Source organism: Notolepis coatsorum, assembly GCF_963971535.1.
Source record: "Notolepis coatsorum genome assembly, chromosome: 14".
In the NCBI taxonomy this organism is placed as follows: domain Eukaryota; kingdom Metazoa; phylum Chordata; class Actinopteri; order Aulopiformes; family Paralepididae; genus Notolepis; species Notolepis coatsorum.
The window spans coordinates 113,460,182-113,482,035 of record NC_140178.1 but is presented as its reverse complement, the minus strand read 5'-3'; the positions used below and the strand labels follow the sequence as shown (position 1 = coordinate 113,482,035).

Below are 21,854 nucleotides of genomic sequence, written 5' to 3'. Positions count from 1 at the left end.
CATCGTCCGCAAATAGGCCTAGTTTATATTCCGTTCCCTTTATCCTTACTCCCTTAATGTCCTCGGTCTGTCTGATCAGTTGTGCCAGTGGTTCTATGAAAACGGCGAAGAGCGTTGGTGAGAGACAACATCCCTGTCTGGTAGCCCTCTCTAATCTGTTTATAATTCTTTTTAACTGAAATTGGACATTTCCAATACAGTCGCTTTTTGTAACTTTCAAAATAAAAATGACTTTTTATAATTACTTCATGGACTGCTTTCTGCCAGCAATGGGCCACGATCCTGTCCGCGCCCTGCAAATTCTTGGAGGTGACTATGTTACAGATTGAATCAATTGCTGGTTAATGCTTTTCAGCTAAAGTTATATAATATATATATATATGCTATTGACGGTAGTACTACTGTATATGGTTTGTTGTTTGCGGGTTCCGGTATCTCTGTGTCCGACGGACTCTGTCAAGTTTGTGGGAAATAGGTGTTTGAGTCACTGCAGGACTTGAGGACCAGTACCACGGATCGATGGATCTGTCGGATTGATAAGGGGTACTGGGGCTTGCTGGGGGAATGATTACGTGTTAGTACGCTAATATGGGTTCTTTCGTAAAATGATGATGATGATGATGGTAATAATAATAATAATATTATAGTATTACAGGCCTTCCCTCACAAATGAGGACGGTGATGATGGTGATGGTGGCGTAAGATCACCAGGCTTGCAAATGATGGTTAGTACGCTAATGTTACATTATTAACAGTAGTAATACTTATTAAAAGAGTATTAATACAACCAAGCTTCCAAATGAGCAGTATTACAGGCCTTCCCTCACAAATGAGGATAGCTGATGATGATAATAATTTAGTGTTATTATAGGCAATAAGAGTTCTCCCAGACATACATTCGGTTTATTACAAACGAAGGAGAGGTTAACAACTCTTCTATGCTTACATTTCATATCAACTGGATATAACTAAACCAGTGACTATGAAGTAAGCTTGACAGAAATAGTAATTGACTCGAGAACTTGGCGAGTTTAGCACCTCGCTGGGGGATATCGAGCGGCCACAGGCTTCTATCTCGAGTAGGTGATTGAGATAGATAGCGACAACCTGTAGCATTCAACATGGCGTCCCTGGGTTAGGGCTGAGATCGGTATGATAACAGCCAAAATAAAATAAACTAGAAATATTGAAAACGGAGAACCGAGCTTTAGAATACACCAGACAAAGGATATTGATCTGTATGGCCCTCGGTGAAAAGCAGTGGCAAATTAAAAGGCAAATTCTGCGTAGTGGGGGCATTGCTGGTGGAGCGGTTGAAGCCGCAAAATTGGATTAAAGAAAAAGAGAATCCTCTCTAATGACACTGGAGCCAGACAAGAGCTAACTAGCTCACCACAGGCTAACTAGCCACTGCTAACAGGAAGCTACCTAGCCCGAGACTACAGGAGGCTACATAGCCCTAGTCCACAGGAGCACCGGCTAACGAGCTGGTGCTAACAGGAAGCTACCTAGCCCGAGACTACAGGAGGCTACATAGCCCTAGTCCACAGGAGCACCGGCTAACGAGCTGGTGCTAACAGGAAGCTACCTAGCCCGAGACTACAGGAGGCTACATAGCCCTAGTCTACAGGAGCACCGGCTAACGAGCTGGTGCTAACAGGAAGCTACCTAGCCCGAGACTACAGGAGGCTACATAGCCCTAGTCTACAGGAGCACCGGCTAACGAGCTGGTGCTAACAGGAAGCTACCTAGCCCGAGACTACAGGAGACTACATAGCCCTAGTCTACAGGAGCACCGGCTAACGAGCTGGTGCTAACAGGAAGCTACCTAGCCCGAGACTACAGGAGGCTACATAGCCCTAGTCTACAGGAGCACCGGCTAACGAGCTGGTGCTAACACATAGCTACCTAGCCCGAGACTACAGGAGGCTACATAGCCCTAGTCTACAGGAGCGCCGGCTAACGAGCTGGTGCTAACAGGAAGCTACCTAGCCCGAGACTACAGGAGGCTACATAGCTCTAGTCCACAGGAGCACCGGCTAACGAGCTGGTGCTAACAGGAAGCTACCTAGCCAGAGACTACAGGAGGCTACATAGCCCTAGTCTACAGGAGCACCGGCTAACGAGCTGGTGCTAACAGGAAGCTACCTAGCCCGAGACTACAGGAGGCTACATAGCCCTAGTCTACAGGAACGCAGGCTAATTAGCCACAGGTGAATTGAATGCTAACTGAAGGCTACCTAGCCGGAGCCCACAGGAACGCAGGCTAACTAGCCACAAGTGAATCGAATGCTAACTGAAGGCTACCTAGCCGGAGCCCACAGGAACGCAGGCTAATTAGCCACAAGTGAATTGAATGCTAACTGAAGGCTACCTAGCCGGAGCCCACAGGAACGCAGGCTAACTAGCCACAAGTGAATCGAATGCTAACTGAAGGCTACCTAGCCGGAGCCCACAGGAACGCAGGCTAATTAGCCACAAGTGAATTGAATGCTAACTGAAGGCTACCTAGCCGGAGCCCACAGGAATGCAGGCTAACTAGCCACAAGTGAATCGAATGCTAACTGAAGGCTACCTAGCCGGAGCCCACAGGAACGTAGGCTAACAAGCCAGAGCTAACATCAGGCTACATAGCTGGAGCTAACAGCAGACGCTAGCTCAGAAGAAGCTGGTGCAGCAGATGCTAGCTCATGAGAAGCTGGCGCAACAGATGCTAGCTCAGGAGATGCTAGCACAGGAGACGCTAGCTCGCATGTTGAGACATCTCAAAAGACTGGAGATCCCCGAAAGGGCCTCAATGGCCCAAATGATGGAAATAGAAGTAAGGACCCCCGGTCAAGATCCAGGGGATAACATGGTGGAGAAACTAATCCCACAGGTGCGAGACGGGAGCATGTCTCTCAATGTTGCAGCAGGATCAGTCATGAATGGAACACCTATGCAAGGATCATGCTTACTGCTTGAAAAGCTATTCAGAGGAGTCCCAGGGGGTAACCTACAGTACTGGCAGCCCGATGCGCAGCATGGTCACAAGACCAGTTACGTATCGAATGTATGCTGTATGACCAAGTCAAAATGCTATCTGACAACAAGGGGGAAAGGAAAGGGGAGAACTAGGGGTGGACGGTATGGTCTAAAATTTATATCACGGTATAATTTGAAGCATAGACGGTAACGGTATATATCACGGTATCATCGTTTTTGATTAAAAAAAATTTTTATATAATTTTTTTTTTATAAAATATATATATTATATAATTAGACTTGTACTTGTATTATCTGCGAGACATCGCCACCACGCAACAAGCTCCACTGTCTGTGTGTACTCTAGTAGCCTCCAGCTACGGCCAGGATTCTCCGGAGCTGCACCTGGACCTATACTCGAGTAGCCTCGAGCAGAGCTACGGCCAGGATTCTCCGGCGCTGCACCTGGACCCTATTGGCATAACGTTACTTAACTGTGCTCAGCAAGCCCTCAGCTCGAATACGCATCGAATCAGTGTTATAAGACATTGATATCAGGAGCTATCTGTAGCTACTGCTAGCCGGATATATAACGTTAATACAACGCCTCAGTGAATTATTTAGTTCAATGGGACATTTCGTTTTGAATGGTGAACTAACTTGCGTTAACGTGAGCTAACAGCTAACAAGTAGCACACACGTCTCTACTAGACTTTGTGGAGCGTTTGTTGATGTCAGGAGCTATCGGTAGCTGGCCGACTAGATACCGTTCGGTTAGACAATGCCTCATCATGTATTAAACTAAAAGTGAATAGTTGACTGGGTCATTTTGTAACGGTAGCTAAGCTAACGTTAGCTCAGGGAGACGCCGCCGTCCTCCCATGTCCCGTCCCACTAGACTACTAGACCCGTGTTTACATGCGTGCGGTAGGGGCTGGCACGCCCACTGCGCGAAGCCTCCTAAATAACTTTTTCCAGTTCGCACATATCTATTATCTATGACTAATTCTATCTATTTTTAGGGGCAAATGCGAGTGAAATAGTCGCGCTGTGGTTACATGACGTCATTGCTATTTTAGAGCTGCCCTACCGGTTACACGGTATAGTCAAAATCCATACCGTAGAGCAAATTCATACCGCTTATACCGTATACCGTTTATACCGTCCACCCCTACTAGGGGTGGACGGTATGGTCTAAAATTTATATCACGGTATAATTTGAAGCATAGACGGTAACGGTATATATCACGGTATCATCGTTTTTGATTAAAAAAAAATTTTATATAATTTTTTTTTTTATAAAATATATATATTATATAATTAGACTTGTACTTGTATTATCTGCGAGACATCGCCACCACGCAACAAGCTCCACTGTCTGTGTGTACTCTAGTAGCCTCCAGCTACGGCCAGGATTCTCCGGAGCTGCACCTGGACCTATACTCGAGTAGCCTCGAGCAGAGCTACGGCCAGGATTCTCCGGCGCTGCACCTGGACCCTATTGGCATAACGTTACTTAACTGTGCTCAGCAAGCCCTCAGCTCGAATACGCATCGAATCAGTGTTATAAGACATTGATATCAGGAGCTATCTGTAGCTACCGCTAGCCGGATATATAACGTTAATACAACGCCTCAGTGAATTATTTAGTTCAATGGGACATTTCGTTTTGAATGGTGAACTAACTTGCGTTAACGTGAGCTAACAGCTAACAAGTAGCACACACGTCTCTACTAGACTTTGTGGAGCGTTTGTTGATGTCAGGAGCTATCGGTAGCTGGCCGACTAGATACCGTTCGGTTAGACAATGCCTCATCATGTATTAAACTAAAAGTGAATAGTTGACTGGGTCATTTTGTAACGGTAGCTAAGCTAACGTTAGCTCAGGGAGACGCCGCCGTCCTCCCATGTCCCGTCCCACTAGACTACTAGACCCGTGTTTACATGCGTGCGGTAGGGGCTGGCACGCCCACTGCGCGAAGCCTCCTAAATAACTTTTTCCAGTTCGCACATATCTATTATCTATGACTAATTCTATCTATTTTTAGGGGCAAATGCGAGTGAAATAGTCGCGCTGTGGTTACATGACGTCATTGCTATTTTAGAGCTGCCCTACCGGTTACACGGTATAGTCAAAATCCATACCGTAGAGCAAATTCATACCGCTTATACCGTATACCGTTTATACCGTCCACCCCTAGGGAGAACCCACGAGATGAGAAGGCTCAACTTCGGCCTCCCAAAGCCCAGCAACAGCCAGCGGCTAAAGTTAAACCTACCTACTCAAAACACAACAAAAGGGGGGCCTCCCAGGAGTTCCCCCCGAAAACAATCGAGGAGAGAACAGGGAAAAAGAAGTCTTCCGACACCAAATACCTCCATGCAGACGATTGGGCGGCACTAACCCCAGAACAGCAAGCAGAGATGAGGGCAAAAAGGGAGGAACTCAAAGCCCGGAAGGAAAAACATCAATAGTATCCTTACCTTCTGGGGCCCTGACACATGAGCTGGATGTCAAGTGCAGTTTGCACTTGCTCGAGTGTCATCTGTCAAGAGGAATAATATATAGTGTTATTGTCATAAAATTTTAGGAAGAAACATGACATAGAATACTACATGCATTTTGTATATGTAAAGATGTCTGTCTTTTCTCTAAACCAGAGTAAAGAGGACGAAAGAATTTGTAATCTATTTCATGCAAAGGGGATTTCCTGACAGCAACCATCTGGTAGGTTAGCACCCGTACCAACCATATCAGCTGCATGAGATGTACACTCACCAGCGCCTATGGATAAAAATTGAGACTCTCATCAAGCTTAGCACCTTGACGCGGGGGGACAGAGCGAGCATCAGGGTCTCTATATCCGACGGGCCTATTAGATTTGTGGGGACTTGGAAGCTTCAGCATACAGGACGCTGTGGTGCTTGGGCGGCCAAGTCACTGGTTTATAGGTCTGTCAAAACGGATCGGAGGTTCCGGGGCTTAGAACATCCGTGAGTTGGGCTGTATACTAATTGAATAGGTATTAACAGCCGAAAGAATATGAACTGAAATAACTGCTGTCAGGTGCCTCTGGAGTAAAATTAGTTACAGATTTGAGTCAACCTTACTCAAGATTGATCTTATCAGCAGAACCTCTCTAACCAAGACTCTTCCTAATGCTCGAGATCTGGAACAATAAGTGATGTAGAGGTCTGCAAAGCGCAGCAGACAGCCTAAGGGGTAAAAAATCGATCAGGAACAAGAGAGGGTTGATAAGTAACAGCTTGAAGTAGCGTTTACTCACGACTAAAGGGTAACGTAATGTTTATTTACAGTCGAAACCTAAGTAGAAAATTATACTTGCGACTAACAGGTCACCTGAACTAGAAGTAACCTAATGTTAACTTAAAGTCAGAACTTAAGTAGAAAATTATACTTGCGACTAGCAGGCCGAGGGAGCTTTAAAGTCCAAGGCCGAGTGAGCCTTAAAGTCAAAGGCCGAGGGAGCTTTAAACAGTCACTTGAACTTGAAGTAACATAATGCTTACTTGGAGTCAAAACTGAAAAATACTTGCGACTAACAGGTCACCTGAACTAGAAGTAACCTAATGTTTACTTAAAGTCAGAATAAGTCCTGCATAAGTCCTGCCACTGTGACAGAAGTGGAACCAGCGTAATCATACAGGCTGGTGTTATCGGCAGGAGCCGAGTCTATAAGAGGCTACATACAGAGAGTTGTACGCTCTATAAAGGATCAGATGATCAAAGTGAATATGTTGCGATCCTGGAATGAACCGACCTCCCTCCTTAGGATACACCAAGGAGACCGACAGTACAGTCCGGACCGGAAGGATCAGAACCTGCCCTATCTTGGGCCAGGAGCATTTTTTTTTTTTTTTTTTTTTACTTTGTTTTTTAGCGTTTATCGCTTTTCTGGTCAAGCATGACCGACAGAAACAGGTTGAAAATGGGATGTAGAGCAGGGGAAGACATTCTGAGAAATGACGGCGGGTCCGGGAATCGAACTCGTGTCCCCCAGATCCGTGACGAGCACGGTTTTCCCCGACGCAGAAATAGCGCAGAGATATGCAGTGAGCTACGGGAGCTCCCCACCCCCCAGGAGCATTCTTAGACGGGGGGGGGGGGCTGTCCCCCGGAGTCAGTGGACGACGCAGCAAATATCAAACAGGAATATACTGACCCAGATCAGAACTCAGAAATGGAGGAAGACCGGGATAGGTCAAGCTCCAGAGCATCCTCAAGGTCCTCATCTAGATCAAGATCTAGGGAGAGAGTTCGGTACCCAAGGGACGAACCTCCTAGACCGAACAAGAGAGCTAAGCAGGCCAAACTGAGACCTATCAGCAAGGGGCCTTCTCTGAAAGCTCTCCTGGAGCTCAGGATTGGAGGAGAATGGGCAGGCGATGAAACAGGGGATATTATGCACGCATATCCTGTGACATGGAGACAGAGAGACATCGGCCTGGACCCAGGTTACAGGGCGACGAGAGCCCTGAATGGACCTGAAAGAGAGAAAAGAAATGAGTCCTCTGTGGACTGTATCTGTGATGTCCTGCGTGGCCTACGGACAGGGTCACACGACCAGGCCAACCACACTTCGCCAGAGGACTGCTACTACAATTCTCGGGGACCCGTGGGGTCGCCCGAGAAGTGACAATTCGACCTACCTCAAACTACGGGAGAGATCCAAGAGGTCAGAGGGGGTGACCATAAGAACTATGACATTGTGTTCTTCAGACGACGACAACTGGGTGCATTGGCCGGGAACAACAGATGCAAGTCTTCCCGCCGGCTACCAGGGTACCAAGGTACCAAGATGACAGAGGGGGTGTTGAGTCACAGCCATCGTGACCCCGCAATTGCCATCTCGTCCCCAAGTACAGACGCTATTAAGACAGTGGAAAATGACCGACCAGGATGACAGAGGGGGTGTGAAGTGCCACTGAATAATGACATCCTGTTCTTATGTTTATTATATATGATTATGAGGAATGTCTGTATATTCTTCCTCCCACTTGTATAAAAATGTGAGAGCTGTGGACTGTGGACTCTGGAACGGTAACTTGTGCACACTTGTATTCTTATATAACCTGTATATTCTTTATACACTTTAAAACCACACTACAGTTGGTGTTAATGTTATGTTACAGTTAATATGCAGTCAGAAGGGAAACAGAGAACCTTTTTGATAATGCAGTCTCTGTTAGAACGGGTGGGAATGTGCTCCCTCTCAGCTCAAGCTAAGAGCAGGGTGGCACATTTTAACCCTTGCCTGTCCTGCCTGCAGAGAGAGTTATCATAACACTTTAAAAACGACATGTGTGATGTGTAAACATATAACCAATGATTAGTACAGGTATATATATATCTATATATCTGTATATATATATATAAGCATATAGACTATCCATGCTAAAAAGGACCATGTACTATAGTACAGCCGTCTCCCTCGTCTGTTTCTCTTACTGCTAGAGTGGGAAGGAATGTGCCGAGAGGTGGTGACCTTGGGAGATGGCTCCGAGCACAGATGGAATCCTAGGTGCTTCCCCAGCACAGAGACAAAGGGAGGTTCTACCATATCATACTCTGTTACTGTTACAATTACTTTTTAAGTTACAACCCAGTGGAGTAAACGGGAGACAATGGAAACTAGAAGAGGAGGCGGGTTCATTCTTATGTGTTATACGTTGATTGGCTAGTGAAATAACATCACTGTATTTAAACCAATAGCAAAGAGATATTGGGGGCTTTATAAAGACCAACTCGCAGGCTCCCGGCAGAGATTTTTGTGATTTTCAGATTCAAGCTGATTTTGCTTGCAGACACCAGGCGTGTTAGGCTATGCTATCTTAGAGATGAGATGTTTTGTTTTTATAATTCTTTTTAACTGAAATTGGACATTTCCAATACAGTCTCTTTTTGTAACTTTCAAAATAAAAATGACTTTTTATAATTACTTCGTGGACTGCTTTCTGCCAGCAATGGGCCACGATCCTGGCCGCGCCCTGCAAATTCTTGGAGGTGACTATGTTACAGATTGAATCAATTGCTGGTTAATGCTTTTCAGCTAAAGTTATATATTATATATATATATGCTATTGACGGTAGTAATACTATATATGGCAATGTTTGTTGTTTGCGGGTTCCGGTATCTCTGTGTCCGACGGACTCTGTCAAGTTTGTGGGAAATAGGTGTTCGAGTCACTGCAGGACTTGAGGACCAGTACCACGGATCGATGGATCTGTCGGATTGATAAGGGGTACTGGGGCTTGCAAATAATGATTACGTGTTAGTACGCTAATATGGGTTCTTTCGTAAAAATGATGATGATGATGATGATGATGATGATGGTAATAATAATAATAATATTATAGTATTACAGGCCTTCCCTCACAAATGAGGACGGTGATGATGGTGATGGTGGCGTAAGACCACCAGGCTTGCAAATGATGGTTAGTACGCTAATGTTACATTATTAACAGTAGTAATACTTATTAAAAGAGTATTAATACAACCAAGCTTTCAAATGTGCAGTATTACAGGCCTTCCCTCACAAATGAGGATAGCTGATGATGATAATAATTTAGTGTTATTATAGGCAATAAGAGTTCTCCCAGACATACATTCGGTTTATTACAAACGAAGGAGAGGTTAACAACTCTTCTATGCTTACATTTCATATCAACTGGATATAACTAAACCAGTGACTATGAAGTAAGCTTGACAGAAATAGTAATTGACTCGAGAACTTGGCGAGTTTAGCACCTCGCTGGGGGATATCGAGCGGCCACAGGCTTCTATCTCGAGTAGGTGATTGAGATAGATAGAGACAACCTGTAGCATTCAACAACTATCATGACTATTTTCCTTTATCCTCTGGATGTTGTAGGTTGCAGTTTGCAGGGTCACAACACAGTCATTGTAATAACAAAGGCCCTCAGACTGGAAAGCTGCCAGGTGTGAATTGCTGTAGAGAGGAGGGGGTGATTACATTGAATTCTGGGTATAGTAGTTGTCTTAGGCCTTGTCCAAACGATTTTTTTCATTTAGTTTATTTAAAAATTTAAAAATCCGTAAAAACAAAATAGTTTCAAGAAATAAGTGCGTGCCACAAATTTACAAAATAAATGTCTTTCCTGTTTTAGACGTCGCTCTTATATTTTGAAAACCCCCAACCGGAAGTGTTGTCGTTGTTTTCGATAACTTGTGTCGTCCGGTTCTGTGCTTTTGAGCTGACGCTAGTTTCTGCGCAAAGGAGGAAGAGCTGCGGATTTTAATCGGCAGGAGAGAGAGAGAGAGCTCTAAGCCGTATATAATATAATAGCCCCGTGGTGCGGTCGGAGGCAGCTCAAACTACCTGTGTTGTATTAAATTAATTGATTGATGTTTAACTTGTCCGTATCCAGTCCTTTCGACTAGCAAACGTTGTCTGTATTTAACCTTACCTCAGGATACCACTGTAATTGTAGCAAAAGTTGTCTGTATTTAACGTTACCTCAGGATACCACTGTCTATTGTATTTAGTTGGTTAGCTAATGTTGATAGCATAACATCAACGCTAGCTCGCTGGCTACAGCTCAACACCAGCCATGGGAATACTATTTACTAAATGATGGAGGCTTTTTAATCATCAAGGTAACAGAGGATTTGTCATGATCAACTGAAGGCGTATGCTATGGAACAGTATGTGCTTGGCTACTACTTGGGTTTCAGAAAAAGTACATTTAGCTGTAAAAGCCCGATCAAGCTCAATAGCTTCTGTAACACTGTAAGGGAGATGTCAATTTGTTGTCAACAGTGGTTGTGATGTTTGCACATGCGGGTTAAGGGAGAGGTGGGCTATCGCGTCAACGGTTCAGGAAAAGACTCGTATCGCTTGTAAAGACGGCCACGCAAGGGGAGTGTCTTCAGAATTGCGCACTCTGGAAGCCGGTTTCAGAAAATAGCCTCTTCAGGCTGCCAGAACGCAGTTCCGTGTGGATGAAAGGTGCATACGATCAAATACTTTGACTGATATGACCGAAATCGGCTTCGTCTGGACATGGCCTTACATTGTAAGCAAACTGTCCCCATTCTCTCTTAAGGCTCTGTATCTCTGAATACATATTGTGATATCACCATGATTCATAGGACATGGATTGAAAAGTATCCCCCCAATTTTTTTCAAGTGATGGTGTTACAAAGGATCAGATTAAACCGAATATATATATTTATTGATTGATATATATTGCATAGTATTTGTATATCGTTTTGATATCCCTTGTATATTCCTTGTACATATACACGGAATATCCCTTTAGCCTAGTACAGACCATAATATTTCATTCTCCTATTGGACAGCGGTCCACAGGCGCCAGGGCCATGCCTCCAGAGTCAGGTTCAAAGCCACCGTCAAGACATGTCTGTGCATGCCCGGCCTTGCCCAAGAATACAAGACAGAAATGAGGTTGGGCACTAGATTGTTCGCTGTGCATATAAATATGGCGCAGGTGAATACAGAAGCACTTAGGAACTAAAGTTGAAGCCTCACCCCACGATACAACGTGCGGTGAAGTATGGCCTGTTTGGCCCCAAATAGAGCATTGAGACCGCGTGCGAATTAATAACTGAATTGTCAGAGTTTGGTGCTATACCGTCGAGTGCGACATATTTCTATTAAGTCAGTAATAGTCTATTTGTGTATAGTGTATCGTGCGGCTAAAGTTCTACAGTGACCAGCATCACCAACGCTTCCTCGTACCAGCTAGAGTGCTTATCCAGGCTGGGCTGCTTTCATGGCGCTTTCACCCGAGGAGACCTAGACGAGGATCGTGTGGACATGTACACTGGATTAATCTACCCGACGACTGCATAGCTATTTACGGCTGGATTATATTTGTTTTGGTCCTGTGATTTATGGAGCGGAGAATCGCCGACGCCTACACGTGTGTGGGATTTACCCTGTGAGGAGCCACGTCGAGTCTGCGCCTCAGAGAGCCTGAGGCAGGCTAGCTTTCTTCACTGTGGAGCTACAGTCTACGGAGAACAGCTTTATTAGTCTGTGGATCAAGAGACTATTGCACCGTCTCCTGTACTTGGAGTCTCCTTAGTCATCGTTGACCAGACTCTCTACTACCGACAGATCCTCTACCCCTGCTGGCTTACAACCGGGGGGACCCTTCAGTATCTCCCGCTATTAGGGATGCTCGATATTGGCTTTTTTACCGATACCGATATTCCGATATTGTCCAACTCTTAATTTCCGATACCGATATCAACCGATATATGCAGGGTTTCCCCGTCCAAAAAACTGAATAATTTCAGGTAACTAATAATTTCACTGGATATATATATATAACAAATATTGTTATTGTTTTTAATTTTTTTTAAACCGATACCGATATTTTCCGATATCACATTTTACTGCCGATATCGGCCGATAATATCGGTCGGCCGATAATATCGGACATCCCTACCCGCTATATATTACCAGTGCACCATAGATATAATTCCCTAAGATTCAGGTCGTATAATTACCTCCTGCGTAACCAGAGAATGGACATTCATTATTGATTTGCCTACGCACATTCCTTTGCCTTACAAGTGCATTCAAAGTATAATAGAGAAGTATATTATGTACCTTTTGCTGCAATAAATACTTAATTATAACTTTGTGTGGAACCGATTTATTGTGGGAAGTGTTCATCATATTTATATATCATGTACTGTATGGCCAGTAATTAAAGTACATAAAGCGGTAGTGGTTTAATGATACCATACTTATCAATACAGTCAGGGAATTGTACCCCTCAGTTACAGATGGCTTATTTTGAAGGTATGAATCTGTACTTTCATATCATGTAAAAAAAAAAATTTGAAGACGTCTCTAAAGGACGCAAGGTCTGTACCTAGTCACATATGTCATGTATATATGTACCATCACAAAATCATCAGGGGGGGGGGGGGGGGGGGTCATTTTAACTCAAAACTCTGATCATGTTTGCCGACCATGTTTTTCGTCCGGTGAAACACAGAACTGTGATCGTTAGAAAAATACGTTTCAGATTCGGTAAAATAGTAGACATAGAATGTACCTTACCTTAGCCAGAAGGTATTCCAAGAAGAAGAATTCCAAGTGATCGCATCGCCATTACCAGTGTATATGTCTATACACGTTTCGATGGTCAAATACGCTTATGCAACGGAATTCCGAGGCGAGCAATGTGAATTTCTGTCCCAGCAGGAGGAGGGGCCACTAACCAAGGAGAAATTAGATTAAAGTGAAGCTGACTATCAACCCCAAGCCATTGCAGTTCAGACACGGACGATACTGCCACCTGGTGATAGTCGATCGGCATTGCAGTTCTAGTGTGTGGGTATGTGCCAAAATGATGCAGATCGCTCCCGGCAAGTCTGTAGAGTGGGGATCAAAGTAAAAAGATCAAACGATCCAAAAGTGTAATATGTCGTTTTTGGCACTGAAAGTGTTAAGATCTGTATGTTTGATCTTACACATAGGCTCTTCCTCCATCGCATGTATACTGTGATCATGACATTGTATATATAAATGTATACTATGAAACATGACATTGTATATAAATGTATACTATGAAACATGACATTGTATAGGGCTGTCCCCGACTAAGGATTTGGATAGTCAACTTTGATTGGCCGAAATTGGCCGAAATTTGCAGATAGTCGACTATTAGTCGACTATAAAAAGAAAGAAAATTATAAGTATAATTTTTTTTTCCATCATTCCATTTGAGCTGTGTGGGGTGCTTAATGTCTGAAGGAGTCGACTGAAGGCTTCTTGTCCTCTGCAAAAGCATGCAATTGGTCCACTGATGGATACATCTTGATATTTGTCTAGTCTAGTGTATTCATTAGATGGGTGAAATCCTCTTTCAGTGCCTCTGTGCCTGTTTTCTTAGGCAGTTAGCCTCTGGTATGCGTGCCATTAGCGTTAGCCACGCTTCTAGGCCTCTTTTCTTTTGGAGAGAATGATACAAGTAAAAAAAAATTAAAATACATTTAATTTTTTTTTATAAAAAATCGATCGATTAGTCGACTACGGTATTCGACTAATAGGGGTCAGCCCTAAAATGTATACTATGAAACATGACATTGTATATAAATGTATACTATGAAACATGACATTGTATATAAATGTATACTATGAAACATGACATTGTATATAAATGTATACTGTGATCATGACGTATATACGAGGGTCGTTGCACCTGTTTATCTCTGTTACAGGTTCATTAATTGCACCACTTGCTCCAGGGTGTTGGTGGACGACCCCCCCCGACAGTAAACACAGTTACACTTCGATCTCCGGCATTGATCCTTTTGATCTGAGCCCTATTCCCCGTACCTGGCTAACTGAGTTAGCCGGATAATTTTCAGCATAGCTTGACTTAAGCCAGACCTTTCCGTTACCCGACGTCGGATTGTCTAAGTCGCTATGGCAACAGATCAAAAAGTTTGAACCTGCTCCGGAGCAGAGTTTAGTTCAGTTAGCTGGATGAACCATGGCCACACCCTCGCAAATAAATGCCAGCTCGATTCCTGAAATAATTATCACAGTGTAGATCCCATTATACCATTCTGAATTATGTTTTTGTGCTTCGTTTTCCTAGAGGGGGCTTTTGAAATGTAAAATAATAAGACCTAAAATGCTGATACTAAATTTACTTTGTCCTAAATAATGCACGTCATAGTTATACGGATACGGCGTTCGCGCTCGCGACAGTTATTTTTTAATAACGGACTAAACGGATCATTGCAAATGTGAATCCCGCAGGGATATTTTTAATGAATGAAACCTATCAGGCGTTTGGCTCTGATTAGTTTAATATTCTTCGCTGTGTATTTGCTTAACGGAGCGCCCGGATTGTCTTTCATTCAAGCATATTGTGCGGATTGTGGATATGAATTATGAGGAATCTGAATCTGTGGAGTGTTTAATTGTATCACTGTCACTGTGACAGTGTCACACGTTATTGTGATATTGTAACTGGGTTTAAAATATATGAGGAGATGCGCTGTTGGATGGATTTGATGACGTGACGTGACTTGATCAATTGAATGAGCCTTTGACGTTTTTGATGAATGAATTTGAGAAAATGCATTTATCTTTTCAAGCACTGTTATCTGATGATGAACATGAGGTGTCACTGGTATAAACCAAAGGGTAATCAATTCAATGCATGTATGGATTATGTCCGAAACAGATTCAAACCTGATTAATAGTGTAACTGCAAGCCTCCCTCCAAGCCTCTCTTTGGGAACCATGTATTTATATAGTACATAATACCTAAGCACATACAGTACAGATATCCTCATAATATAATTCGTATCGATTAGATATACTATTTGGGCTTGTTTTTATCCTTATTCTGAAAGAGTTGAACTAATTATTTTCGCTAGCAAGATCTCATTTGATTATTCATTCCATTAAGCCTACTGCCAGCAGCACATTTAAAGAAATATAATCTGATTGATTGGGGTAATGAGGGACTTAAAATTAGCCTATAGATTATGCATTTAACTTGTCGGCGAGGCTATTGAGCTGTACTGTATTGTACCCATTCTGCAATCTGTTAATAAAGTTTTAAATCAATCAATGGCGTTAGAAAATCAGGATTTCTGCGATCGACCTGCTGTCTTTTCAGCTGAGGCGGCCGCGCACACTTATCCTGAGTATCAAGTCTGGTTCGAATTAACAAGACTGAATCAGGGTTCGAGGAACATGGAACGCGCAGATTCAAACATCGGGTTAATTTAATCTGGATAATGGGACTTTTGATCGACTTAGTTGAACCAGGTACGGGGAATAGGGCCCTGGTCTGTTTGATTTGTTTTTCGGATTGTACAGGGAAGAGAGGAGTCGGACTCTCTCTCTCTCTCTCTCTCACACACACACACACACACACACACACACACACACACACACACACACACACACACACACACACACACACACACACACACACACACACACACACACACACACACACACACACACACACACACACACACACACACACACACACACACACACACACACACACACACACACACACACACACACACACACACACACACACACACACACACACACACACACACACACACACACACACACACACACACACACACACACACACACACACACACACACACACACACACACACACACACACACACACACACACACACACACACACACACACACACACACACACACACACACACACACACACACACACACACACACACACACACACACACACACACACACGATATATTAGTCACTATCCACTCTCTTCCTCTTTCTCTCTCTAACTGTCGAAGTCAGTTAAAAACAATCAAACAGAGATCAGTACAGATAGAATATGTGTGATTGACTCTATGGTTGTATTGCATGGATGTCCTTTTCTCTCTCTACTGTATATATATATATATATATATATCTCTCTCTCTCTCTCTCTCTCTCCATGTCTCTGTCTCCAGTATATCTCTCTCTCTCTCTCTCTCTCTCTCTCTCTCTCTCCATGTCTCTCTCTCCTCTCTCTCTGTCTCTAACTCTCTCTCTCTCCATGTCTCTATCTCCATGTCTCTCTCTCTCTCTCCCTCTCCCTCTCCTCCCTCTCCCTCTCCCTCTCTCTCCCTCTCCCTCTCTCTCCCTCTCCCTCTGACCTTTGTATTGTATTGATATTGTGATCATGCTGGCAGGCAGTGTGTTGGAGTCGCTGTGTTTAAACTGATTAACATCCGTCCTGCAGGCAGCCAGCTTAACTCTAATGCCATCAGCCTGGTCCTGTCCCTACAACTGTCTCTCTCTCCCTGCTGACAGACAGACAGACAGACAGACAGACAGACAGACAGACAGACAGACAGACAGAGAACCTACATATTAGCTGGATGGAGAGAGATAGACAGAGAGACAGAGAGAGATATGGTCACAGTCAGTGAGGTTGTCAGGTGTCTGTTCAATATTAAACTAATGCAACAAGTCAACCCCCTAAGGCAGTGACGGCTGGTGCTACGTATAGTAGGAAGGGCGCGGGGGGTGGGGGGGGTGGGTCTCTCCCCCCCCCCTTTTTAAATCAGTTGTGCAATAGTCAATTTTGGTGAGTTTGCGCCGTGCGTACTGCGTTGTGTGAGAGAGAGAGAGAGAGAGAGAGGGAGAGAGAGTGTATGTGACAAATAAACCTCTTGAATCTTGCCATATTCAATCAGTTTCAGTAACTACAGAACAGTACATATTGTAATAGACTCACGTTAACACGAACCTAAACTAACTTTAGGTTAGTTGTAACGTTAGTTTAGGTTCGTGTTAACGTTAGATAATGTACAAAATAAATGTATTCCGCTGCTATAGACGTCGCTCTTTTATTTTGAAACCCCCCAGAAGGAAGTCATTATATTTGCTTTAGTGACCTTCCGGTTCTGTGTTAGCTCCGGTTAGCTCCAAGCGTCCAGTAGTTAGTAGTATATTATCAATACCAGCCATTGGATTACTGTTTTCTAAATTGGGGAGGCTTTTAATCATCAAGGTAAGAGGATTTTAAGTCATGGTATCCATAAACTTCAATCGGTTCGGATCCTTTGAATGAATGAGAATGTAAACAAACACGGCGTCACGTAGAAACCACTGACTGCACGCAGAGAGGAGTCGTTCGGCAAAAGATTGTTCAGAGTATATCTGCTTAGAAAACAATTCAATTATTTTTTATTTCTCCACGTGGTAAATACACAGGTCACAACATGTTTACAGGAACGTTTTGGAGTTGTATTTGGAGTGTATTTGGTGACTGTAGGGCACTGTAAGGGAACGTCAGGCTATAAAACCCCCCAACTTCCAGTGATGAAGCTAAGCTATGCTAACGGAGCGACTGTTCCCTAAGCTAAATGCACGCACAGAGACAAAAAGGTATGCATCTTCTTGTCTTACTCCAGGGAAGATGTTAAATAAGCTAATTTCCCAAAATGTTGGAGTTTTCCTTTAAACTTAGCTCAGAGGACTCTGACCGCAGCGGTGCAAGTGCTACCGGAGTCTCATGGCCAGTACAGAGAGACTCAAAAGGAGCTTATATCCCCAGGCCATCAGGATGCTCAATGTGGACTCAATGCAACATTAACTCATCCATTCTACATTCACTGCACACAACATCCACATCCAAAGATGCGTCTTTGTTTTGATGATATAACAGTATATAGATAGATAGATAGATAGATAGATAGATAGATAGATAGATAGATAGATAGATAGATAGATAGATAGATAGATATAGGATACCCACCATCTCCGTACAGGAACACCAGTCCTAGCACCATACACAGTGGGTGGATGTTGAACTCCTGAGCTGATCCGTTCCAGGCGTATCCTCCACGGTACCGACCCATCCACACCCCAACCACCACCACCGCACACAGACCCAGAACCTGGGAACCACCAACCAGCCAGGGAAACACCGGAATGGACTCCATTATCTACAGACAGACAGACAGACAGACAGACAGACAGACAGACAGACAGACAGACAGACAGACAGACAGACAGAGAGACAGACACACAGACAGACGGAGAGAGAGAGGAGACAGATGGACAGATAGAGATGGTATAGGAAGAGAGAGAGGGAAAGAGAAACGTATAAAGAGCAATAAATTATGTTTATGCATCTTACTCATAAAGAGTGATAAATTATGTTTAGGCCTATATGTGTATATCTTAGGGCTGACCTCGATTAGTTGAATAGTCGACTAATTGTCTGAAAGGAGCCGTAGTCGACTGCCAACCTCTTAGTCGAATGCAAAAATATATATATATATAGAATTGTTTTATTTTTGGGGGGGGGGGGGGGGGGTCATTCTTTCCAAAAGAAAAGAGGCCTAGAAGCGTGGCTAATGCTAATGGCGCGCATACCAGAGGCTAACTGCCTACGAAAACAGGCACAGAAAGAGGATTTCACCCGTCTAATGAACACACTAGACTAGACAAATATCAAGATGTATCCATCAGTGGACCAATTGCATGCTTTTGCAGAGGACAAGAAGCCTTCAGTCGACTCCTTCAGACATTAAGCACCCCCCACAGCCCAAATGGAATGATACAAAATAAATTATATATATATACTGTATATTTATTAAAAAAGAAATTGCATTCAGGGAGGGCAAATTTTGGCCAATCAAAGTCGACTATACAAATCCTTAGTCGGGGACAGGCCTAGTATATCTAAAGAGTGATGTGTTTATAATGTGTATATCTTATTAATAAAGAGTGATGTGTTTATATGTGTATATCTTATTCATAAAGGGTAATACATTATGTTTATATGTGTATATCTTATTCATAGAGTGGTATGTTTGCGTATATCGTATTCATAAAAAGTGCTAAGTTGTGTTTATATGTATATCTTATTCATAAAGAGTGATACATGTGTATATGTATCGTATTCATAAAGAGTGATACATAATGTGTATGTATATCTTATTCATAAAGAGTGATACATAATGTTTATATGTATATCTTATTCATAAAGAGTGATACATAATGTGTATGTATATCTTATTCATAAAGAGTGATACATAATGTTTATATGTATATCTTATTCATAAAGAGTGATACATAATGTTTATATGTGTATCTTATTCATTTATTTTTATCAAATTATTTTCTTTCCTTTCTTTTCTTTTACATGAAATATAAAAACATGACAACACACAATAATAATAATAATAATAAACAGGACTTCACAGGACAATAAAAGTAATAACAACAATAAAGACAATAGAAATGACAGTAGAAATAACTAAATTTATAAATACAGAACATAAAAACAAAACCGACCGAACCATACCATGCTAGACCGTGGCCAGCCCCAGCCAGGCTGAACAAACATGGCTAATGGAGACGAGGCAAAAGATAGATAGGTCAGCTATAAAGAAAAAAAATATATAAAAATCTAACAATATTACTTTTGCCTATAGATTATTATAGGCATGTTATATTATTTCATATTACGGAAGTATGTTAAGTCCTAAAATAAACATCCTATTAGCCAACAATACGCACTGCTTATAATAATAGCCCACACAACGTAGACATTATCATTGATTGATTGATTGATTGATTGATTGATTGAATTTTATTAACAGATTGCAGAATGGGTACAATACAGTACGGCTCAATACACACACTTGGGATGCAGACCAGAGAAAGACGTTCGTCTTGTTTACATCAGAGTCCCCCATTTTCAATGCATGATATCAGACCCTAATATGACCAACATGGACGTATAGCCTGAGAACAACTCAGGGGTTCATCTGAGGTGACTGGTCGGACTACATACAGTCTGCAGCTGGCCAGAGATAACCTTTGACCTGCACCAACCTGCGGCTCTGCCTCGGGTCATGCAGCCCTCTGGAGCCGCCTTCTGTGGGCGTGTGTGTGTTTGTTTTGGATCGCTTCCTAAACAAACCCAAACTACCTTCTTTAGAGCAGCGAGGCTCAAGGCGGCATACGTCACAGCCAGTGTTCTGCTGCTGCCGTTATGACGCCGTCCGTCATCATCACAAACGATTGAATCAAACGAACAAGTTGTTGTTGTTATTAAAGGTCTATTTCACAGGTCGCCTGTTTTACGCACGTAGATCAAATATATAAGTGAGTTTGTTTATTTTAATTCCCATCGCTTTCCTGTAACTAAGCTAAATAGTCACACATTGTGTATAATAATAAGGGGTTTAACGTCACGCACCTGTAGAAGAGAGAGCTGTCTTGAAGAAGGATGTCGGCAGCTTGTGTGTGATGCCGGTGTGTAGAAGACGAGAGAGCTGCTGTTCCGAAGGAGAGAGAGACGCGTGAGGCGGCACTACTGGTGTCGCAGTCAGATGTTAAAACCACAACCACTCCTCCTCCTCTGCTCTCTCTCCTCTTATCTCCTCTGTTCCTCCCTGGTTCTCCTCAATCAGTTAACAAGACCGGGGGGCAGGCAGGGGGAGGGGGAGAGGAAATGGGAGGAGAGAGTTTCTTTCAATCTACCGTTTGGATAGGGAGAGAGAGAGAGAGAGAGAGAGAGAGAGAGAGAGAGAGAGAGAGAGAGAGAGAGAGAGAGAGAGAGAGAGAGAGAGACACACATTGGATTAATGACTAATGGCAGGCTTCAACTTCTAAAGGTCTGTTGTTGCCTTGACAACATGATGTGTGTGTGCGCGTGCATGAATAATAGAGAGACAGTCATTGATTGATTGATTGATTAAGTGTGTGTGTGTGTGTGTGTGTGTGTGTGTGTGTGTGAGAGAGTGAGAGATGCATGACCCTAGCGTGTCGTGGCTCGGGTGAGCATGTATTATTATGAGTGATTCAGACCAATTAAGGCTGATTGGCTCTGAATTCATTCGCAGGTTCCTTTAAACACCTTCAAGACGAGACGACAGATGTGCTGCTGTGGAACAAAGGGGATTCATTCTGCAATTAAAACATCGCCCCCCCCCCCCCCCCCCCAGGAGTTCAACACTTTTAATCCCTATCGATTGATTGATTGATTGATTGACATTTCTAATTAACAGCTTGCAGAATGGGTACAATACAGTACGGCTCAATACACACAATTGTTAAGGGGATGCAGACCAGAGAAAGACTTTCGTCTTGTTTACATCAGGGTCCCCCATTTTCAATTCATAATGAGTTGAAATGAATGAATACAAATCTGATCCAATCAGATAGGGATTACAAGTTTTGAACTCCTGGGTAATCGGGTTAGGGTGGCAGTGGCAGCTGGTCCATGGAGGGCGCACATGGCAAAATAAATGCACCATAGCAACTGGATTTAGCCAATCAGCGTCTTCAAATATGATGCCTAAAAGGGCGATTCATTTAGCGCCCCAATAATA

General features: G+C 43.1%; 1 protein-coding gene across 1 annotated transcript in view; it reads right to left on the bottom strand.

The window, feature by feature from the left end:
- The window catches only part of cyb561 (cytochrome b561), a 38,134-nt gene extending 17,288 nt beyond the window's left edge, over window positions 1–20,846 (bottom strand). Inside the window, exons 1-2 of the mRNA XM_084328523.1 lie at window positions 20,720–20,846; window positions 18,263–18,452 (exon numbers count right to left, since the gene is read on the bottom strand). Of these exons, the coding sequence (XP_084184649.1) occupies window positions 18,263–18,449 (187 nt within the window). The 5' untranslated portion in view covers window positions 18,450–18,452; window positions 20,720–20,846. The remainder of the gene's footprint in view (window positions 1–18,262; window positions 18,453–20,719) is intronic.
- Between the last annotated feature and the right edge of the window lie 1,008 nt (window positions 20,847–21,854).